General features: G+C 43.3%; 1 protein-coding gene across 3 annotated transcripts in view; it reads right to left on the reverse strand.

Moving 5' to 3' along the window:
* ASPG (asparaginase) overlaps positions 1–20,448 on the reverse strand; it is a 49,866-nt gene extending 29,418 nt beyond the window's left edge. Inside the window, exons 1-6 of one of the 3 annotated variants that reach the window (XM_061998565.1) lie at positions 20,180–20,448; positions 14,806–14,935; positions 10,358–10,469; positions 7,523–7,648; positions 5,962–6,045; positions 4,780–4,906 (exon numbers count right to left, since the gene is read on the reverse strand). In XM_061998565.1, the coding sequence (XP_061854549.1) occupies positions 4,780–4,906; positions 5,962–6,045; positions 7,523–7,648; positions 10,358–10,469; positions 14,806–14,935; positions 20,180–20,363 (763 nt within the window). In that variant the 5' untranslated portion in view covers positions 20,364–20,448. Of the gene's footprint in view, positions 1–4,779; positions 4,907–5,879; positions 6,046–7,522; positions 7,649–10,357; positions 10,470–14,805; positions 14,936–17,559; positions 17,635–20,179 lie in introns of those variants that run through there. The other 2 variants (XM_061998567.1, XM_061998566.1) reach the window with 2 other exon arrangements.
* Between the last annotated feature and the right edge of the window lie 1,206 nt (positions 20,449–21,654).

Consider the following 21,654-nt stretch of genomic DNA (forward strand, 5'->3'; position numbering starts at 1 on the left):
TCTATAAGAAGAGATGGTAATAAAACTGTATCAGAGCTTTCTTCCCTTTACCCTCCAAAAGTAAGGAGTCCCTGCCAAAACTTTGCAAATGCATACTATCACTGAGATATTACCAAAACTAGAAGGCCGAGGAGAAAGATCAGAGGATAGGTTCAGAAGTCAGACCTACACCAGGCCTATGCCTGTACTTTTGGTGTACACTCTACCAAACATCACGTGCTCTTCGAGATAAATGTAATGCATGCAGACACCATACGGTGATGCAGTTCCAAACTGTGTTCAAAAGAAGAAAGAATTAAAGATTGTCCCTGAGTTTCAGATCTCTTGGTCATGAACTTTGTCGGCCTACACAACATGCTTGGTGTCTCAGACTTCACAGATGTCAGTTTGCCATTAGACAAAATGAGTCTAAAAGGCAAAACAAAAGGCAAGTGTGATGCAAGAGGCAAACAGATACACATAAAAGCCTGGCTTCATCTCAGATTTATTCAGAAGTGTGGTGAGGCAGACAGCAATGCAGGGGAAAAAAAACAAGATTAGAACACAGCCTTGGCAACCCCAGTCTTAAATATTACACCCCTCAAACACTACATTAGGAAGAACAACTAAGTTCAAGCATCTTCCTTGTACTGATTAAACCAGTTGTCTTCTAGCCTACAGTCATATCACACAGCAATCATCTTTGTTAAGTAAATCAATCAATCAGTCTTAGGAATCACTACCAGCTCTTAAGAAACTCACATATAAGCAGGTGAAGTACAAAAAGCTGTCTATCTTGGTGCAACAGCTTTTTATCCTACGGAAAAGAGTGACCAATTAAAACAGTAACCTGTCCTGACAGGGATGGTCTGTGCTTGCAGAGTTTAACTGATACAGTCTACTGCATTATGTACATATGGATACAAAGCTGAGCAACAAGGGTAAGCTAGTTGTTGGCATTGCAGAGCAGAAAGTTATGGCTATTTCTATACTGTATCCAAAATGGCTTGGGATAGAAAAGATTGCATCACACAAGGAGACTGCATTCAACATATTAAGGCCTTATTCTCCCAAACAAAAGCATTACATAAACAATACTGTTAATTCCAATCTCCCCCTCCCTACCAAACGTGACCTACTGCTCTAAAAATACATCCTTCACACAGAACTATGGTGATGAGGTTAGTGCAAGGAAACACTAAAAAGAGAACAATCAACCTGACTTCAAAATAAAAACCAAGCAGCTCTCCACAGTCCAGTGAGCAGCACAACACCCCTGTTGTTTAACATGCCACAGTGCAGGTTTCAACTTATAATAGGAGAGCAGCAACTCGGAGCGACACCTCCCTTAGGAGTGGTGACTGAACTCCAAGTTATGAAATCAAACAAGAAATACAGCTTTTCTCCACTGCTGAGCTCCAGACAAACAGCAACGTGTTCTTCTCATCCTCCTCTGCAGGGCTACAGGAGAGCCCTGCCATTATATAAGCTGCCCCAGCATTCATTACAATTCACGGCAGCAGCCAAGGGGTGGGGAGCACTGGCCAACCTATGGGTGCAAATTCCTGAAGGAGGCAAACAAACACAGACCCCCTTTTTTGGCAGTTGGCTAGAAAACAATTGACACACATCTCTTGAAATGAATATTTAAATGGAATGGGGCTGTTGCAAGAATCAACACGCCTCTTTACAAGGGAGGCTGGGGGACCAAAAGCACTTCAGTGAAGAGAGCTGGCATTTGCTTTAATACATAAATGACTTGGGACTTTTTAATATAAATAACCAAGATACAGACTTGGCTTCTGACTAATGAGAATGGTGGGTAGATGAACCCAAAAGGGCCGTGTAACCTGCTGCTTCACCACCACCTCTGCATGCACAGTCACGCGGGTTCTGTTTGTCCCCTACACACGTTCTGTTTCTCATCATATGGTCCTGTACATGTGCACCACTCCCAGAAGTTACATGCATGTGTGATGAAGAAAGTCCAGCCATGGTAGCAAAGCAAGTTTCTTATTTGCTTCATTAGGACAATTGAGAACAGAGGAGAGTAATTAGTTACGAAATGTACAGAGACTCTTCACACGTATCCAGTGAGACAGTCACCGAATCACAGAATGGTTTGGGTTGGAAGTGATCTTAAAGAACATCTACTTCCAACCTCCTTTCCATGGGCAGGGACACCTTCCACTAGACCTGGTTGCTGAAAGCCCCATCCATTCCAGGGATGAGAAATCCACCTGTTGCAGTGCCCAACCACCCTCTCAGGGAAGAGCTTCTTCTTTACATCTAATCTAAATCTACCATCTCTCGGTTATCATTCCTTGTCTTATCATCACTTGTATCAAAAGTCCCTCATCTCCTGTTTCCAAAATATAGGAGAAATAAGACAAGGTCTGTTATTTGTTAGCATTTAAGATGTTAGAAATCTTTTTGGTTATTTCTCTGTTGCCCATTTCATACAGAGATTTCTGATTCTGTTGCACAAGTACTTCCCATTGGCATTGGGTTTCTTACTCATCTCAGGAGTGGACTAGAACTTCTTCTTTCTTACAGGAGTTCCTTGTGCTAAATTGAAAGTCTTGAGGAAGCTAACACACCTGCTCATCTAAAACTGGGGATTGGGGGGTGTTGTTGACAGCTAAGGATCTGGCTGAGAACACAGCCAGTTGATGGGATCCATTGGGAGCCTCACCTGAAGATGGAAGGGGTGAAGAACAGATATCAAAAGTGAAAAACAGGTACCAAAAATTAAAGAGAGAGCTGCACCTAGGGTAGGGAAGTGAAGAGGGTCAAGCTTTCTCCCTCTCTCCTCTGGCTCTGAAGTATATCGTGGCTTTTATATGGTATAGTTAGCCTCATCGCTGTGTACCCATCAACGATCCCATTAAAAGTCCCCACTCATTTCATCCTGTCAGCTGTCCCCCTCTGCTTCTCTGGAATTTTCATTCCCAGCTTTGTTAGAAGTGGGAAGCCTGAGGAAGAGTTACCAGGAAGCCTGAGGAAGAGTTTCCACACATGGCCTCCTAGTCCTGGCATCCTCAGGCTGCTCTCTGCAACGCTGAAGCAGCGAGAGCCAGCCCTGACTACAGGAGGATTAAGACATATTATGGAAAGTCAGTTAAAGTTAAAACATGCTAGATTTGTTTGTCTGTTTTAAAGAAGCCCACATGGTCCCTGGTCTCCACGAAAGCCCCTTCTGAGGACTGCAGAAGCAAACTCTGGGGAGACAGTGATGTTTCAAGCAATCACTTTGGGTAAAACAAAGCAGCACTAGTAAATTGTCTGTACCATAAACTATGTTTTTTCAAAATGAAACAATCCTTCAATATTGACACAGTCATCTTGGATAAATGATGCCACCCTAACTGGGTAATCAACTGAAACAGGTAAAAAAAGGGAGCCTACCACACCATCAGTTCTTTAAATCAGAAATCCTCACTGATCTCAACGGGGCAGTCTACTGAAAAGATAACAAGACTCAACAGGGGCCAAGGGAAGTACTTAATAACTTTCTCATTCTTCTACTGTAGACAGTGAATCACAAAACAGGCCATTCAAACCCGAAAGAGAAATAGCATGCAATTTGCAGCTTGATTTCATTATTGATCAGGTAGTAAAAGGAATTTATTTATACCCTATTTGATGAAGTTCATGAAAAAAAAAGCCAAGAAAGAAGATTGTCCCCAATTTACTGCACCAATCAACTGACAGTGTTTCTGGTGATTTCAGATACATCGAATTTGACACGACACAGTAATACAACAGTGGCAGGCTCTCTGAATCCTCAGTTTGCATCTGCCTGCTCCTAAGACTTCATGAAGTTACTCGCTAGGTGGAAGGAGTAAGCTTATTCTTCCAAACTGCAGAGTGTCTCTAGCAGTAGAAATCATTCAGGATGACCTGCTGCATGGCACAGGGGCAGATGTTCTGCTGCTATTAACAGCACCCAGTGAAATGATTCAGGAACCCCCTCCCTCCTCTTCCTACTCCTATTTAATATATCTAGCCTACCCAAAAGCAGCTCACATAACATGTTGTATTTTTTAACACTGTCCTTTAGTACACCTTTTTGGCAACTCCTCCTTTAGCCAGATTCCAAATTTGTCTCCCTTCTCAAAAGAAAGTGCCATCTATCCAAGAACAGACAGTGTTAATGGCTTTGCAAATGGCTCCTGAAGTCCTCATGTTGATTTGCCCTCCTTAAAACACAGACTCATAGAAACTACAAGGAGCCTGAGTAAGTTTGAGGGGGCTGGGGGCAAGAAAAGCAGAAGCAATTTCACACAGTGCCTATTCTAGGTCTGCTGTTTTGAGCAAGCTTGCAGTTCAGACAGGTCCCAGATATCCAGTAAAACACCTTACACAAAGACATGCATCAAACAGGGAATCTGTTGAAGCTGCAAGTACTCTGCAATGACTCTTTTGCCTGATTTCTGAGCCTAGCATGGTTATTAACAAGATTAAACTCTTTGTTCTTTCAGTCCTCACTCCCTCATTTTATCTTCAGAGTAAGCATTTTCATTGCACAGGGGCAACATTCCCTCTGGTTAGTCTGGATCTTTAGTCAAAGTCAGTCTGGCTCACATCTATATCCAATAGATAAATACAGTTGAGTCACAAATTGTCAGTCTTACTAATATTTAAACAGTTTCAGAGCAGATAAAGTCTAGCTACAGGGCTTTCAAAGATATTTGAGTTTAAAAACAGCTTTTCAACTACACAGGCAGAGATTCTTTTCACCTAGAGTTCTATTCCATGTGGCATAAATTACAAGGCTTCAGAGATGATGTTGCTTACTTGTAATATCAACCTCAGCATTTGCAAGTGGAGGCAGGTTAGGTGAGGAAAAGGCATTGAAACTCTCAGCATCCACCTTAGTCACCCTATTTCCCCTGTACAGTTTATTATAAAAATACAGGCACACCTGCAAGACAAGTAAAGAAACAGGTCTATGAATAAGCCAGTAATTAAAAGATTCAGTAGATAAATACCAGAGTCTGTCCTTTATAAAGTGTTTTCTAAATCTTTAAAGCAACTCAGAGGCTAGCAGATGTTTACAACTCCTACCCTTTCAAAAAGAGTTGGCACATCTGTCACACATTGGTTTAAGAATTGAAGAACAACACAAGTGAAGAGCTATCTAGTTTCGTAATCCTCTCATGAGGCATGATTTAGGAGACAGCGAATTTTTAGAGATAGAGGAAACAAACAGACTGTTTAACAAGGTCATCAGTTATATCTAAATTCAGGGTTCAAAACCTTAACAAAAGGATTGGTAAAAAAAAATAGGTTAACTTTGAAAAGAGTCACCACATAAATAATGAGGGTCCTTCTCAAGTCCCTTCATCAACTGGAATATGAAGGAAAAGAGATATCTCAAAGTTGTTGTTAGTTATGAAGATCTTGGCCAGTCAGCTACTGCTGTTGTCCTACAAGAACTGGCTTTGGGAGCAGAGCAGAAGTAAGATGAGATGTAACCCAACCAGTTTCTCTCTGATTTTTGGGCTGCACAGCACCAATGTTTCTAAAGGCAGAGGGCTGAGACCTTGGAGGTATTGGAGGCACTTCCATGTCCTATGTTAGGTATATAGCCCTCAACACTTCAGTCTTTGGGAACTAGAGCTAGAAGACACTCCCACCAGTTGCAGAGAGACTTGAGGACTTCAAAGTAACTTTCAGTTCAAAAACTGTGTTTCAGATCTCACCTATTTACAAGGATATCTGATTTCAAGTCAGCTAGCAAGCTACATTTCAGACTTGGTAGTCATTATAGATTGTATATGGGTCAAATGGGATACGACTCCTGAGAAAACAGCACGTGCTTTGCCACGCAAGCGCCCGTTACCTCAGCGGAATCCATTTGTCTTCCTGTTTAAGTGCAATTCCTTACTGCCTACCGGGTATTTGGAGTGTGTAAGTATGTGTCCTGGCTAGAGGGAGAAAGGCAGCTTCTGAGACAATCTTCACAGGCAAACAGACCTCAGGAATCACGAACTGCCCAGCAAAGAGCAGTGCCCCCAGAAGGTTGGCTCGACCATCATTCTGCAACTCGTATATGGGCACCTGGAGAGCAGAGACTGAAATTACACCCTGTCCCTTATGGAAAAGCCTACTCAGCAGAAAGAAAAAAATGGTTAGACTTATGCAGTAAAAATACATGAATAATTTATTTAACAATGATTTATGGCAAATAAAAGTTTTCTTCTTCATCCAAACTATTTTAGACTGCAGCAGATGGCAGGATTTCCCTCTGAGCTTAACGGACTTGTACAATTCAAGTGCTTAAAAGCTAATACAGAGGTGGTTCTAGTCTGATTAACCAGATTAAAAGTTTGATTCAGGAAAAATATAAAAAGTAGAAAGCAAGCATAGATAAAGTGACAGAGGATGGGAGAAGTGATTGCCCAGAGAAAAAGCAGCAGCCTCAGTTCATGCAGAAGGGCCACTCCAGGCTTCTCAACAGCTCTCTTGCACCATCTTTCCTCATAATACAGAAAACCTGAGCTAACAGGTTATTAGTGACAGAAAAGAAGAAGATTAAAACCAGAAATTTGGTTTGCTGAGTGATAGCTTCCATGTCTTTTTGCCTCTTTAACAGAGAATCAGAGCTCCTTTCAGCAGTGAAAAACAAAACAGAACAACGATGACAAAAAAATCACACACACCGTTGCTAGATCATGTCAGGCACATCTCCAAGCAGTGAAGCCAAAGAGAAAGTAAAACCTTCAATATGATGTACCACAACTGGATGGCTCCACGTTAAGACAGTAAGTGGGAGCCTATTCCTTCCTTGACTTTTGTGTTTTGACTTCAAATAGACCACATGTAAAAGTGAAGTTATGAGTTGTTTTACAGTGCCATGTTTTCATGTCTCTTTTGTGACTAGAGCTGTATTTTATACTCAAGCAAGCTATTCTAGTAAGTCAACCACTCCCCCTCAGACAATATGCAAAGAGCTGATCACCAGCTAAGAGAATGAAAATTAACAAATGTAGCCTTTTGAGGAAAGGAAACAGACCGTGTTAGATGCTGTGTGGAACAAAAGTGATCAAAAATGCATCTAATGCTGAGAGATTACTTTTAACATGATAATGAATTCAACAACAAGTAACATAAGACAGGATAACAACTGATGAAGGAAAAAGTAATAATCTTCAGGGCTTTAAAAGGCAAAAAAAAAGACAGCTAACAACCAGCAGACACCTGAGGCTAAAAGATGCTTCTCATATAAACCAATTAATACACAATGGCCGATGACAGGCTCTTATATCTTTCTCTGAAGCATCTGGCCCCAACCATAATGAACTAATAGTCTGATTTGGTATAGAGTTGTAAAGGCATTAATGATAAAATTATGGAGCAGATCCTCAGCTGGTGAGTCTGTCAATTCTCACTAATTTCTATCAGCACTGTGACCGTTCACCCCGGCCAGAGGCCTGCCCTGCACTGTTAAACTACACAGTGACATTCAGGATGCTGCCTAGTTTGCATATAAAAAAACCCAAAAATGAGGTTTCCCACTTGATATTAAGTCCATTACCTGAGATCCTGTCAGAACAACAGTTTTACCCAGGTTCTCACACATGAAGGATAAGGCTGAAGCTGTATAAGCCATGGTATCAGTCCCATGAAGGATCACAAACCCATCATACTTCTCATAGTGCTCCTGGAGATGGAGAGACAGTTTTCACATTGTTAGAACCTGGCATCAGCAAGTGAGGTACATACTGCATTACTTTCAGGGATGCAAACCACAGCATCACACTTGAAAGGGTACCTACATGGATAATTCCTCCTAAAATTAGCCTGTTTTCAGCTTAAATACAATTAAGGGTTAATAGGACACTAAGCACCAGAGCCAGTAATTCTAATTATGGAACAGTCAAAGAGATTCTTCTATGTATACATATTAATGCAGAGTTTTTAAGCCAGAAGACTGCTAATTAAGAAAAGCTTAGCAGTGGCTTTAAACAGGAATGTTAACATATGCAAATTAACTGTATAGTCTGATTCCTTGTTGCTGCTTTTACTTTAGGGATTACATCATTTACAGGAGCAGATTAGGCAAACCAAGGCTATCTTAACATATAGAAAAACCAGTCCATTTAATCTGGGTGGCAGACAGGCAAACTGCCAGTGTAAGAGTGCCCTCTTCTGCTGAAAAGTCATCTTGTCTGCAGCAGTATGGGACTTCAGCAGAAAGATGAAGAGGCTTCTTGATGTTAGTGATGCACACACACTTGCTGGGTTTTAAGAAGCCCCTTAGACTGTCAGGTACATACAGATGCATAAAGGAATTTTATAACCACTTCACTCTACAGACAATTCCATACAGGAGGGTTTTGGTTTTTTCAATGCAAAGCCATGAATTGCATGGTCACTTTAACTCCCATAAGTCATCTGGTGGTTTTTGAAGGAAAAAGGAATTGGTTCCTCTACTTTAAGACAGTTGCATATAGTAAAGGCTGTAGCGAGACACACTGGTGTCTCTGATGTCATTTGGTAACATGGAAAGGATTACATAGGAGTCTAAGCAGAGATATGAAGTGCCAACATTTGGGGAAAAAGAGAGTTTGCCATAGAATTAAGCAACTTAATTACATTTCATTACATTTCTTACACTACAGTAGGCACACACACTTGGCATCTCCTCATAATAAGGTCATCTCCAAACTCACCTACAGATATCTTACTACTGCAATTTCTACACTGCTGTTCATGCCTACATGTTGCTACCTACTGGGAGTTTCAAGGGATTCTGCTGATCTCCAGTGCCAACCAGTAGAACAACAGCCAGTGTGGTAAGATCTTTCTGTAAACCAAACTATAGCTTGATGCAGAAAGCATGCTGTAGTTATTCACCAATGCAGTAACAACAGAAGTAACTTTGGAGATAAGCTAAGATCACAGAAATACCCACTTGTCCTCTCAGCACACTCACAAGTGTCTTCAGCCTTATGGACTCTATTAGATGTGAAAGAACGTAGCTTGGTTTAAACTTCAAAACATAAATGATCAGGCTGGCAATTAAGGAGATAACCCACAGAAACATCTTTGAATGTTTCAGTCTGGGAAGTCTGATGCATGTTACAGCTGTCTAAATACATCTCCAAAATGAACACAGAGTGGCAGTGTGTATACACAAGCTGGACAGTTGAAGTTGCTCTTTCCCTTCTTGGCACTTTTCACCTGGGTTACACAAACTGGATATTTGTATCTACAGCTGCATTCTGTATTCAAGAAACTTATTTTTGTGTTAATATGGCATTGAGGAAGAAAGGTAAATTCTCTCCCATTCAGCATGGGATTGTCACCTTCTACTCATGGTCCTGGGCTTTTCCCAGCCGCATCCCTGCTCCATCCTAGAGGCTTCTCCACCTATATACACCAGCCCTGTCTCTTCCCTGCCCTGGCACGATGCATAACAGGAGCATCTTCCCTACTTTGGTGGTTTCAGGATTAAAGGACCTAAAGGTGAAAGACTGTTACCTGAATCTTCAGCACCACTCCCTGTGTTTTTATACTGTTCATTGCTACAGCTTGCTGGAAGAAGGAAATTTACACTATAAAGCCCACTATCGCAGAGCCAGCAGGAGTGGAAGAGCAATATCTTCCTAGGCCCATAGTTATTTATGTCTTACAGCTATGCATGAGTTCCTGGTGTGAAGTATTTGAAATGCTTCCCATTTCTGCTTTCTTGAAAGCACACAGCTAAGTTCAGACACAGGGACAGGAGCAGAGAAATGCTGATTTCTTTTTTTCCATCTAGAGAAGGATGTAATGGATTCATCTGCAGATGCTGAAATAGCTGGGCCTTTAAACATTTCCCAGTGTGAAAACCTCACCATAATAGATTTTTTTTCTACTGCCTGCAAAGCCAAAGCTAGTCAAGTCAATGTGTTTCCAGAGTAAGAAAGGTATGAAGGCCTGAAACTATTTTCTACATCAATAGCCAACTATTAAGCTATGATGTGTAACTAAGCAACCTTCAATTAAGTCACCTACACCAAAGGATTTCATTCTAAGTTTAAGTCAATGCTTTTAGTACATGGCAACCTACATATTATATCCCTTACTCAACCTACATATTATAGCCTTTATTCAATCCTAGCTGCAATGTCCCTATTTATTGTCTTTCACATAATTATGACATGGCTTATCATTGGGAGAACTGTAAAACTTTAATGAGCTTGCAACAATTTCAAAGGGAAAAAAACCCCCATATTTCCTATTTTCAAGTAACTAAGCAAGGCACATCACATTGGCATCACAAATGAACAAGCAGGTGTTTATAGAACTACTGAATTGTTTTATCTTGCTAAGTATACTGCTGGTTTTGTTTAAACAAATGAATTCTTATCCCATACCACAGTACCTCAAGTTTCATTGCAATTTTGGCCCAGTCCTCTGGTGTCATGTTGGAAGAATCAAGCAACGGTGAGAGCTCCAGGATTGTGTAAAAAATTCTTCTGTTTTGCCTAGAAAGACTATAAAGAAAAAGAGTTGGGAAAAAGGAAAATCTTAGAGCTAATATCAGCTCATCACTTCTGATTTTTTTCCTCTAAGTCTTGTGTTTTTCACCCTTTTCCTCCATATTCCCCAAGTCTATGGTCTAAGGCCTTCAATTTGTAAGTTACAAGTTTAACAGTTCGTAGCTTGATGTGATTTAAAGAACAAACCCCCAAAGCAAATTTAATAATAAATATAATTTGGGAGGCAGAGAAGGGCTGCAAAAACTAAAGACAGAAAAGAAGAACTCAGATATAAGTTTGGAACTGAGTTCTAGCAAAAGTCGATATGAAGCCTTAAGGTTTAGAAATACTTCATAAGCTATTGAGAGGAGTCTATAAAGCTCCCAAAGATTATGGAGGTCAAGAGAAGACTTGCAACAACTTTTTGATCCTTTGATAAACAGAAATACATATCCTAGAAACAGATACTCTTTGCTGACAAAGTGTGTCTTAACAGTCACATGACTGGGATTCATTTTTGTGGCCACACTCTTCTCAGGTTCTCTGACCTCAGTTCCCAGAAAACACTCTCTTGGTTAATTAAGATCTTCAGGTAAACTGTTGCCTTTCTATGAATAGGCTGACTTTGTAAAACCCCAGTCCCAGCCTATTAGTCCTGTTGTCACTATTGGGAAAGGTTGCTATATGGTACCAGCTGCCTCTTTTTATGATGCAGAGTTCAAGCATGTGATAATAGGAAAGAATTTAAAACACTGGCATAGATTGAACACAGAGACTTCAGGGCTATAAACAACTCACTGGTGATCCATTATTGGCCAGAAACAACTGCAACCTTGACAGCTGAAATAAGACTGTTCTAAGTACAATAAAAACAAAACAAAGTAAATATGCAAGGGGGAAAAAAAAATCCACACCCAAAACAAACAGTCAAACAATACCATAAAGAACCTGTGGGGCTGAGGAATGCAACACTCCCACACATCACACAGTGTACAGCCCAGCAGATGGAGACCAAGGATTAGAAGTATCCTGAGAAAAATCTTACAGAAGCACAAGATCCACAATTGGAGAGGACTCATCAAAGCTATGGAATCACAGTGGGATTGTTCTAGCTCTAAGCATGCTGTCAGCTCTCCCTGCCTCCAACAACCACTGGAATCACTTTTTCCACCAGCCTCTCTCATGAAATCTGACTCTTCAAAGACCTTTGGCTTGCCAGCCAAACAGACAGCACACAGAGCACATGTTTTACCCCACAAAACACGCTCATTCCTCCACATTACCTTCCTAACCTCTCACAATGGAGTCACCTGCATACAGATTCAACTTGGCAGTTAAGATCTGGGGTAACAAAAGAACCCTACTACTACTATTTTCTGCTCCCTTTCTGAAGCTTGGAAGAGGACAGAATAGCCACCATTTTCACCTATTCTTACATTACTTGGGATATGTTCCTATTCAGCAATGTTAGTGGGTCAGCTCTGCCCCTTCTATTCACTCCTCCAGGCAGAGCCCTGGAAAGCATGTTTAACAGGATCATCTTCAGGCAGTGGAACAGCATTGAAAATGCTCTAAGACCATGGCAAATTCCCTGCCAGCTGTGACTGTAATTCACACTTCAACATTTACATTGGAAGACAGTCAAAGGCTAGAGGGAAAAAACCCAGAATATTGCACAGATACGTAAAAATTCCTGATATAAGATGCTTAAGAATAAAGTTGATTACCTTCCCTTGGCAGTCACAACAGTGTTTTGCTCCCACTTCCTACTCTCATATGCATTTACAGCAATATAAAATGCACAAAAACAAGAATCAATTCTCATCAGCTCATAAAATCTGCAGACCCTCTCCCCTTCTGAAGCCTGTAAGATAGCTGCTTACAGCAGAGAGTGCTTAAACAACATGTAGTTTGCGTTCATAACCAACTGATGGACTGTACCTAGGAAGTCAGGCTTCATATGGAAAAACTGCCTTGCTGGATTTCAAATTTACACATACCAAGAGTAACTTTGGGAGTCAGTTGAAAATCTGTGATAAGAAGGCTCTCCTGAGGATGTGCTGTTTCAATAAGACACAACATACCAACACCAACCTGGTCTACAACTTTTGATGCCTCTCTCTAAAAAGAGACTGTATTATTCTTCTTACATCAAGGTTACTACACAGATACACAAAGTTCACAAAATACTCCTTTTTTTTCCTCCACTCATCAACTCAGAAGATTTCTCAACTGCCTAGTTAAAATATCACTCGGCCAGCACAGAAGAGAAAATGGCACATTGCCATGACTAACCTCCAGAAGCAGCGCTCAACAGTGCCAGAAAAACAAGACAGGGTGTCTTTTGAAACCACAGGTTTTGATAGGAATGATTGTTTTAAGTTCTTCTGTTCTTCCCGGAAAAGCTGTGCCAGGAGAAGTATATTTAGGACTCAAATGGGTCTATTAGTGTGGTTTTGTTACAGCTCGAATCCTTTAAGGTATTTTAAATGCATTCAGTTACAAGCACAGTAGGGTAACAGAGCTCTGTTTTTCTTAGTGTAACCATTGTATTTAACCCAAATTGTATGTGCACATCAATACTAGTCCACTGGGAGTCCATTTCTTTTTCCTTTACCCCTTTCCCTGCCATCTGCCTTCTCCGTAACAACCTTTAAAAGCTTCACACAGAGACCTCAAAACGAAATGGAATGAAATGAATAAACCTTTCATTTCATTCCTATGCCCTGACTTTTTCCTTAGAGATCAAAGAATCTCCATTTTCACTCCTACAGCAAAACAGATACAGTCCCATCTATTTCCAAATGGCTGTGTAAAATCACCCTTTGTGCAAAGTTAGCAGGCTTACAGGGGTACAGTCATTCACCACAGCTGGGGAACATCTCCAATTAGCATGCTGCCCTCTAAGTAAAGCCTATAAGCTTATTAATCATTGCCCAAGAGTTAAGAAGCAATGCAGATTAATTACAAGCCCGTTGCTTATTATCATAATGTTGCATAAATTTGGGAAAGACAACCAGCTTCTAGGGCTTTTTCTAAAAACAAAAGGCCTGCAGAGTTAAAGCACAAGGCCTATTCACAGATGCATTCATTAGATGCTGCTTTTTCAGACGTGCTGAAGAGAATCCACACAGAGCTGTAGACACAGTTTTCTTAGTTCCTAAAGAATACTTGTATGCTTGCACAGCAGCAAATGAATATACAAAACAAGAAAACAAAAAGGCAGGACTAAGCTGTCCAGAATGGTTACTTGTTGCCTGAGTTTAAAGTTACTTCTCAAGCAGCTTTAAGACATTTCATTGCAAATATACCAAACCAGACTTTTTCTATTGTGCCAGACACGGCCAACTTTTTTCTTTCAAGTCAATGTAAGCGCTGTTGCTAATCTCATAATGGATTTCATAGAATGGTAGGTGTTGAAGAGACCTTTAGAGATCGTCCAGTCCAACCCTACAGACAAAGCAGGTCCCACAGGTATGTGTCCAGGTGGGTCTTGAAGACCTCCAGAGAAGGAGCCTCCACACCCTCCCTGGGCAGCCTGTGCCAGGGCTCCCTCACCTCAGCACTCAAACAGTTTTTCCTTATGTTTATATGGAACTTTTTGTGTTCCAGCTTCATCCCATCACCCCTTGTTCTGTCATTGGATAGAACAGAAACAAAGTGCTGCCCCAACCTCCTGACACCCACCATTTAGATATTTGTAACTGTTAATGAGATCCCCCCTCAGTCTCCTCTTCTCCAGACTAAACAGCCCCAGGTCCCACAGAGTTTCCTCATAAGGAGGATGCTCCAGTCCCCTGATCATCTTGGTGGCCCTGCACTGGCCTCTCTCCAGCAGTTCCCTGTCCCTCTTGAGCTGGGGAGCCCAGAACTGGACACAGGACTCCAGATGAGGCCTCACCAGGGCAGAGCAGAGTGGGAGCAGAACCTCCCTCGCCCTGCTGGCCACACTCTCCCCCAGGATGCCATCGGCTTCTTGCCCACAAGGGCACATTACTGGCTCATGGTTAGTCTATAATTAATCAACACTCCCAGGTCTCTCTCTGCAGAGCTGCTCTCCAGCAGGTTACCCCCAGCCTGTCCTGGTGCATGGGGTTGTTCCTTCCCAGCTGCAGGACTCTGCCCTTGCCCTTGTTGAACCTCAGCAGGTTCCTCTGTGCCCAACTCTCCAGCCAGTCGAGATCCCTCTGAAAGGCAGCACAGCCTCTGGGGAATCAGCCCGTGCTCCCAGTTTGGTGCCATCAGGGAACTTGCTGTGAGGTTTTTCACATAAAATGCTTGGAGATGTAATTAGCTGAAAATTAAGCAGACACTTCCTAACCCTCTCCCTCCTCAAGGAAAAGGTACTTACGGGAGCACCAGTGTGTTATCTGGAAATTCATGGGAGTTGTTCAGTTTTGTTTCCTGGGCATAGGCCTCATCGTGCAGCATCGGCATCGTTTTCAAGCTACTTACTAATTTATTGGCCTCAGGAGCAAGTCCTTAAAAATAAAGGATAAAAGAAGTAAATACAGGAGCATGGACAGAAGCGAGAGGCACAGCAAGGAGGGAAGAAGCCAAGTCACACAGCTGCTTGCCCATCCTCCTGAATTAAACAGTCTATTGTCAGTTTCAGAACCTGAAAACCAAATATAAGCAATAAATCCCGGTGCAGTTATTTTTTTCTTGACTTGAAATAAAACCAAATCCTTTGTTTAAGAGAAAGTATGTTACAACTCTCCTTCTTTCCAAATATTTATGTTTTACCTATTTTTAATTGCTGCTTGTGTGCAAACACCAGTCAGCAGTAGGGCATGAAGCCAACTTTTGCAACTCTAACAATAAGCTACTATTCTCTTTCACATTCATACTATTCTCTACTTAGTGGCAGGAGACTTCCATAACACTGAGCATTATTTTGTACTAGAAAGCTGTGATGTTTTTACCTAGGCTTAGCCTACAGCTGTACTGGCACAAACAGCAAGGTGCTATATGACTCCGTTGGAAAGCTTTATGTTAAGTCTCACTATGGATGGCAACAGCATTTCCACAAAGAAAACAAATAAAGAGAAGGCTAAGCCAAACCCCACAGTAGGTATTGAGCACTGGTAGATATTGACAAAGAGTTATATACATAGACTGAGAGGGAGAAACCTCAGCTTTCCTCAAAGTGCTCTAACCACTCTAACAGGTACTTTCACTAGCAGGTTTAGTACTGAACATCTCAGTTGAAAAGAGGCAGGAAAGATGCTTAAGCTCCTGAATAGAAAAAGTTGGAAGTGTGGATGCATTTAACTTCTGTTCCCCTTGCCTGTGATGTTACAATCCTCAGCATCAGAGAAGTATGTTCATTCATGAATCTAACCTGCTGTCCCCGTACCTCCAGGCTATGTCCCAATACCTTGGTTTTCTGTCTGGCTTTTTGAGACCTTTTTCATTAAAGGAACTTCCAGAGGTAGTTCCTTCTGGACTTCAAGGTTCTACTTGCATCACCTTTCAGTTCAGTTTGAGTTTGTTTAATAACATCTGTTCAGACTGCAAACAAACTCTCAAACTATGTTACCCTGCTTCTGCTAGTTCTAGTTATTCCTATTTTGAGGCCAAAATACTCTTCTACTTCCTAGCTCTTGTTTGTTTAACCATGATGCTCACCCAAGTCAGCACCTGTTTTGGGGGCTTTTTATTTTCCCTTTTTCATTAAAGCAGCAAAGTTTATTTAAAACACTTTAAACACGGAGAGTATTTTCAATAGCCTTTACACAGGAAAAAACAAACCAACCAACTTTAAGAACTCCCTGGTCTCCCTTCTGGCTTGCCTTAAATGAAGTAGCAGGCCTCTTCATAGTCAACTTTCTCACAGGACAGCACCAGTATTTGAGTGGCTTTGTTTGGATTCCTGCCAGAATACTTTGTTTTATGAAACACCCTTAACACACTTTCAAGCATTGGATGTTTCCTTCATTCATTCAGCTCTAATCCCCGATTTCCCTATCAAGGATGTTCTTAGCTTAGTCACAAATGGCTATTTCTACTGAGCTTGGGCAGAGAGTCATTTTGGCTCTGAAACACAGCCCAGTTTCAAGTGTTTTCTGACTACTCTTCTGTTTGCCCTGTACTAACCTTGCTTTGAATACTGACAATGGATTAGACTGTTTCTTTTTTGTATTTGACTCAGGAACTGGAGAGCTGATTTATGTTAATATTCTTAAATCCTTTCTCTATAAAGGGCAGTTCCTCATCCCCTAATCACAAATCTGTCAGGACTTTTCTCTAACTGCTGGCATTGAGCTTTTTTTAGGGTCTTCTGCAGGTGTATCCAAGACCCTCTTACAACTGATGCAGCTTCCAACATGCATCTCACTGTTTTCTGCCTTACAGCTCCAAGAAGCAAACATGAGGGAAATCAAGAGCAATTGTTTTAAGAACACTTCCACTTTATTATGCATGGAAAACATCTTCTGTGAGCCAAGCTTGTTAACCAAGTATTTGAAGCAACTTCACCTCTGCAGAGGAGAGGCAGGCTGTGCAACTTGTACTAATAGCTCTCATCAGCTTCTGTCCTTTCCCTCTTTAGCTGGCCAGTCCCAGCTTCACAAAGGAGATAGGGGCAGAACAGCAAACAAGCAGCTGTGGCTGAGCAGAATAAGCATGGTTGTACCTCATCTACAGTCATTCTGGTGCTATAGATAGCACAGTCATCTGCCAATCAAGCCATCTTATAACCTGTGCTGCAAGGAACAGGGAGCTGAAAAAGTCTGATGCAGCTGTGTCAGCTGATGTCATCATCCTCAGTCCTAACAGTCTCTCCATGCTGAGGAACACAAAGGACTTAAAGCAGTTTTTACCTTAAAGGAATATCAATACCCATGGCACATACATGGAGAATGACAGATGCCAAAAGAAACGAGCATGTTTTGCAAAAGCAGGAGGTGTGCTCCAAAACATCAATCTCTGCAGCTGTGGCACTTGGAGCTTTTGCAAGCACAGTACACAGATTTCAAACAGAAAAAAGTCTGGATGACAGCAGTCAGTCCTTCATCAGTGTACCACATCTAGACAAGACAATTCACCAAGTTACCCAGACAGATTCTATTCCAAGATAAGTAATGTTTCTGAAGGTACGTACCTTGGTTCTACTTGTATTTGTTGGGTGGGGGTTTTCTTAATAATTAAGTAAAAAAGCTAGGAAAGAGATCCAGCCCACAAGCCCAAGGAAAGGGTCTTCCTGATGGCACCAGCCAGGAGGAACAGGAGCACAGACTTGCTGCAAAGATTAGCATCACAGTCACTTCATTAAGAAGCACAGCTGATCCTGTAAAATCTGATTATAAAAGAACCCTCTACCACTTGGTTTGAAGTTTAGAAGGCAGCCTTCTTCATTGCTGTGCTGGATGCACAGGGGATAGTTCCTCTCAGTGTGCATATTTTATGTTGCACCAGGCATCATCTCTCTCACTGTTACACACATGTGCATCACTTCTCAGAATGTGTATGCATAGTGGCTATTTTGCATACACATTCTGGTTGTCATCCCAGCTCACACAAATAGACACAGACTAGCCAATCCTCTGGAAAGGATTCCTGCACAGTTAACCTGTAGGTGTGCATAAAGTCCAACAGGTCCAAGAAATGCTGGAGTGCCACACAAGCACAGGTGAACCGCAGAACCTCAGCAGCAGGGTTACAATCAGATATGATGACAACAAATAATTGCCCCATACATGCATAATGAGCCCAAGGAATGTGATTGTATCAGTCTTGAACCTAGGGGCAGCTCTGCACAGGAACATATTAAGTCTATAATAATCTGATTTTAAAACATTGAGTGAAACAATCTTCTCTTAGCAATTAGAAAGGCTAGACAGAAACCTAGCTTGATCCCTTCACTTTGAGCAGTTGCTGCTATGAAACACAGCTCATGGAAGCTCCTTCTGTTCACCTTGCCTGAAATAACACATTTGTAGTCCTAGGTATGCTTGTAAACAGGCACTTTCTATCCATTGATATATAATGATAGATGCTGATTTCTTTTCTTCCCTTTGAAGCATGCTGCCTTTCCCATGCCCTTTCACCAGCTTCACACTGAAGACTGCCAAATATTCTGAAAGAGGTACTCTGGCTGCTCTGCTGCTAAATCTGTGTATGAAAAGCAGGTTGAAGCCCCCACCAGGAAGCAGCAAGTCAGCTACTGTTCCTAAGTCATAACTGTTAGATTGTTTGCACGTGCTTTAATGATTGACACTTGTTAAGCAAAAGGAAAAGAAAAAAGCATACAAGAGATGAGGTCATGGAGTTCATTTGCAAGTGAATGATGTGATTTTAATTTCTTTTGCTTTAGAGAAGTGTTTGGGAAGCTGAGGCAATAGAAGGAGGACATTATTTCAGTATAAACAAAGCAAATGGAGAAAGTCACCACATCACTTGAAATACAGACTTCTTTTTTTACTTGTTTGAGAGATTAAACAAAGATGAGTGCCACAAAAGACAAAGCAGAACAACCCCTTAAAGCATTTTCTCTACACCATCTTCTGAGGAGAGAGATAAGTATTACAAAAAAAAAACCAACGTAAGCAGCTCTGAGGTGAGGCCTCAAGTGTTTTAAACCTACAAATGAGGAGCTGAGATGATAGTTCAGGTGAGGGCTTTAAATTCTGTGGTAGGGAACAGAAATACCCACACTTCTGAACCTTGACAGATGCACGCTCTGGAAGGAAACTGAACAGATATTCATCAGAATTGGACTGCTCCCTCTCCTCTCCACCCCATATGTTACCCTCTTTCCCTTTACATCAACACTGCTAAAGGCACAGTCCTGCAACAAGCCAGACCTGTCTAAAATCCATTCTTTTCCCTGGACATGTTAGCTGGCTGATGCTTCTAGTGCTTAGCTGCTACACCAACCAGCTTCAGCGCTGGGGGAGGGAGGCATTAGATGAGCTTTGCCACCTACCTGCTCAAAACCTAGCATTTACCTGCAGGTATCTCAGTAGCTTCCAGATAAAATGCAGCTTAGTATATTGAGAAATCTCCGAGTTCAAATTTGGGTTTGAATGTTTATTTAGCTGGTGGGAGCAGGTTTTCCATGCCGAGCTTTTTCATCAACGGAAGCCTCACCCTCCCTTGGCAAGGTAAACAATTTCTTGAAGGAAGCCAAGAGCTGGTAGGAGGCAGATGAGCACAGATGCTGCATCTGATCTCGTTCGTTGTGACTCTTGGCAGTACATACCCCTCCACACTTGCATCAGCTGCGTCTATCAAGTCACCACTTGAAAGTCCTTGACGTGGCCACCACCTCCAACAGCCTCCCCCGTTCGCTGTGGGAACGGGAGGCACGTGCTCTCCAGGCAGCCCAGGACAGTGGCTCTCCCCCGGCTAAAAAAAAGACTGCATGACTGCTACGATTAAGCTGGTTTCATTTTCAATATGCAAAAGAGGGGTGAGAGGACTCGTAGCAGAGGAAACACGTTGTCCTCCGTCAAAACGCGCTCTCAACTAGCTGTAAGGCACCCTTGTCTGAAGGATGTTTTATTAAGTGAGCAAAAAGAACCCCAGCCGGCAGGATGAGAGGATGGGAGGAAGGCGCACACTCCCCAGCACCAGTCACGAGGGGATGCTGAACCGCGCCAGGAGCCGGCACGGAGCAAGGCTGCCCGGTACGGCCGCGGCAGCCTCACAGCCCCGCGCCCTGCCCGCCCCTCAGCCCCGCACGCTGAGGGGAGCCCGCCCCGCCGCCCTTCCCGCCTCACCCTTCACGTCCTGCACCATGCCGATGGTGCCGCCCGTGTTGATGACCAGCACCCGCGCCTCGGCCTTGGAGTCGCCGGCGAGAGCCAGGGGGAAGCCGGGGCACTCCTGCGGGTGCGTGCCGGACAGGGCTCTGCCCAGAGACCGTGACCCCGCAAAGCGCTGCCCGGCGGCTGCCATCTCCATCCCCCTCGGCAGGAACCGCTACCTCCCGTTCCCCCGGCCAAAGGGGAATTATAGGGCGGCGGCGGGGCCGCCCCTTCCCGCCCCGCCGGCCGGGCCGGCAGCGGGGTGGGGCCTGCCCGGGCCACGGCGCTGCCCCGGAGGCGGGGAGACCCGCCATGCCCGCCCTGCGGAGCGGCCGTGAGGAGGCGGCGGCCCGGGCTCGAGGGCTGCGGGGGCGGCGAGGACTCGCCCCTGCCCCGCCGCGGCACCACCCCTTGCACTTTGCGCCGCGGGGGAAGGCGTGCGGGCTCTTCACGCTCGACAGCGGCGCGATTTAGGGCCGGAAAGGAGATGAGCGTCAGCGGGGCTCAGGGTCACACCTGGCCAGGAGAGCTGTGCCGTCCCCTCCAGTTCCAGAAGGCTCTCGGGGGAGAAGGCGGGAACGCGCTGTGCTTCCCAGGCCCCTGAGCTGACGTGTTCCTGCCCAGTGTGCCCAGAGGCGGGCAGCGCGCTGTGGGCAGCCAGCCCAGCCCTCCCCGTCAGTTTCCTAATCTGGACACTCGGTTGTCAGCCAAGTTTTCTCGCTAGAGAGGAAAGTGCTTTCACCTTCAGATGGGGACAGTCTGATACAATGGTGCTGGCTGACAACTAATAACAGAAAATAAAGAGTTGTGCTGGAAACGTCTCCTTCGGCAAAGGTGAGGGATGTGAAATGAGTAACAGCAGCCTTCAAAACCACAACCCATCCAGACTGGTCCCATAGTTAAACCAAGTGTCCGTATACAGCCCTCTCCTCTACACTTCATGATAGTGTTAGCCCACAAACTCCTTTGTTTGAGTTCAGTGCCTTTGAGGACATTCACCCTCAAGGACTGGCGTTTCCCAGAAACCCGTGACCAGAAAAAGATCCTTGATAGACAGATCCAACGTGTAAATAGCTTGTGTTTCTCAACAGTCTGGCAAAAAGTGCCCAGTGGGAAACAAGCTACTGGTGAAAAGTTGAGCATATGAGGATACCATCTCTGAGGCCTCTCAAAAAGCTAAGTCCTTCAGCCTCAGAAGCTCTGAATATTTGTCTGGTTTAAAGAAAGTAAGGTACTATAGAATTTGGGCTGGAAGGGACCATGAAGATATCTCATTACAACCCCCCTGCTTTCAGCAGAGACACTTTACATTAGTCCGGGTTGCTCACAGCCCCATCCAACCTGGCCTGCAACACTTCCAGGGATGGGGCAGCCACAACCTCTCTGGACAACCTGTGCCAGTGCCTCACCACCTCCATAGTAAAGAACTTCTTGCCACTATCTAAATC

Source organism: Colius striatus, chromosome 6 (assembly GCF_028858725.1).
Source record: "Colius striatus isolate bColStr4 chromosome 6, bColStr4.1.hap1, whole genome shotgun sequence".
Classification (NCBI taxonomy): domain Eukaryota; kingdom Metazoa; phylum Chordata; class Aves; order Coliiformes; family Coliidae; genus Colius; species Colius striatus.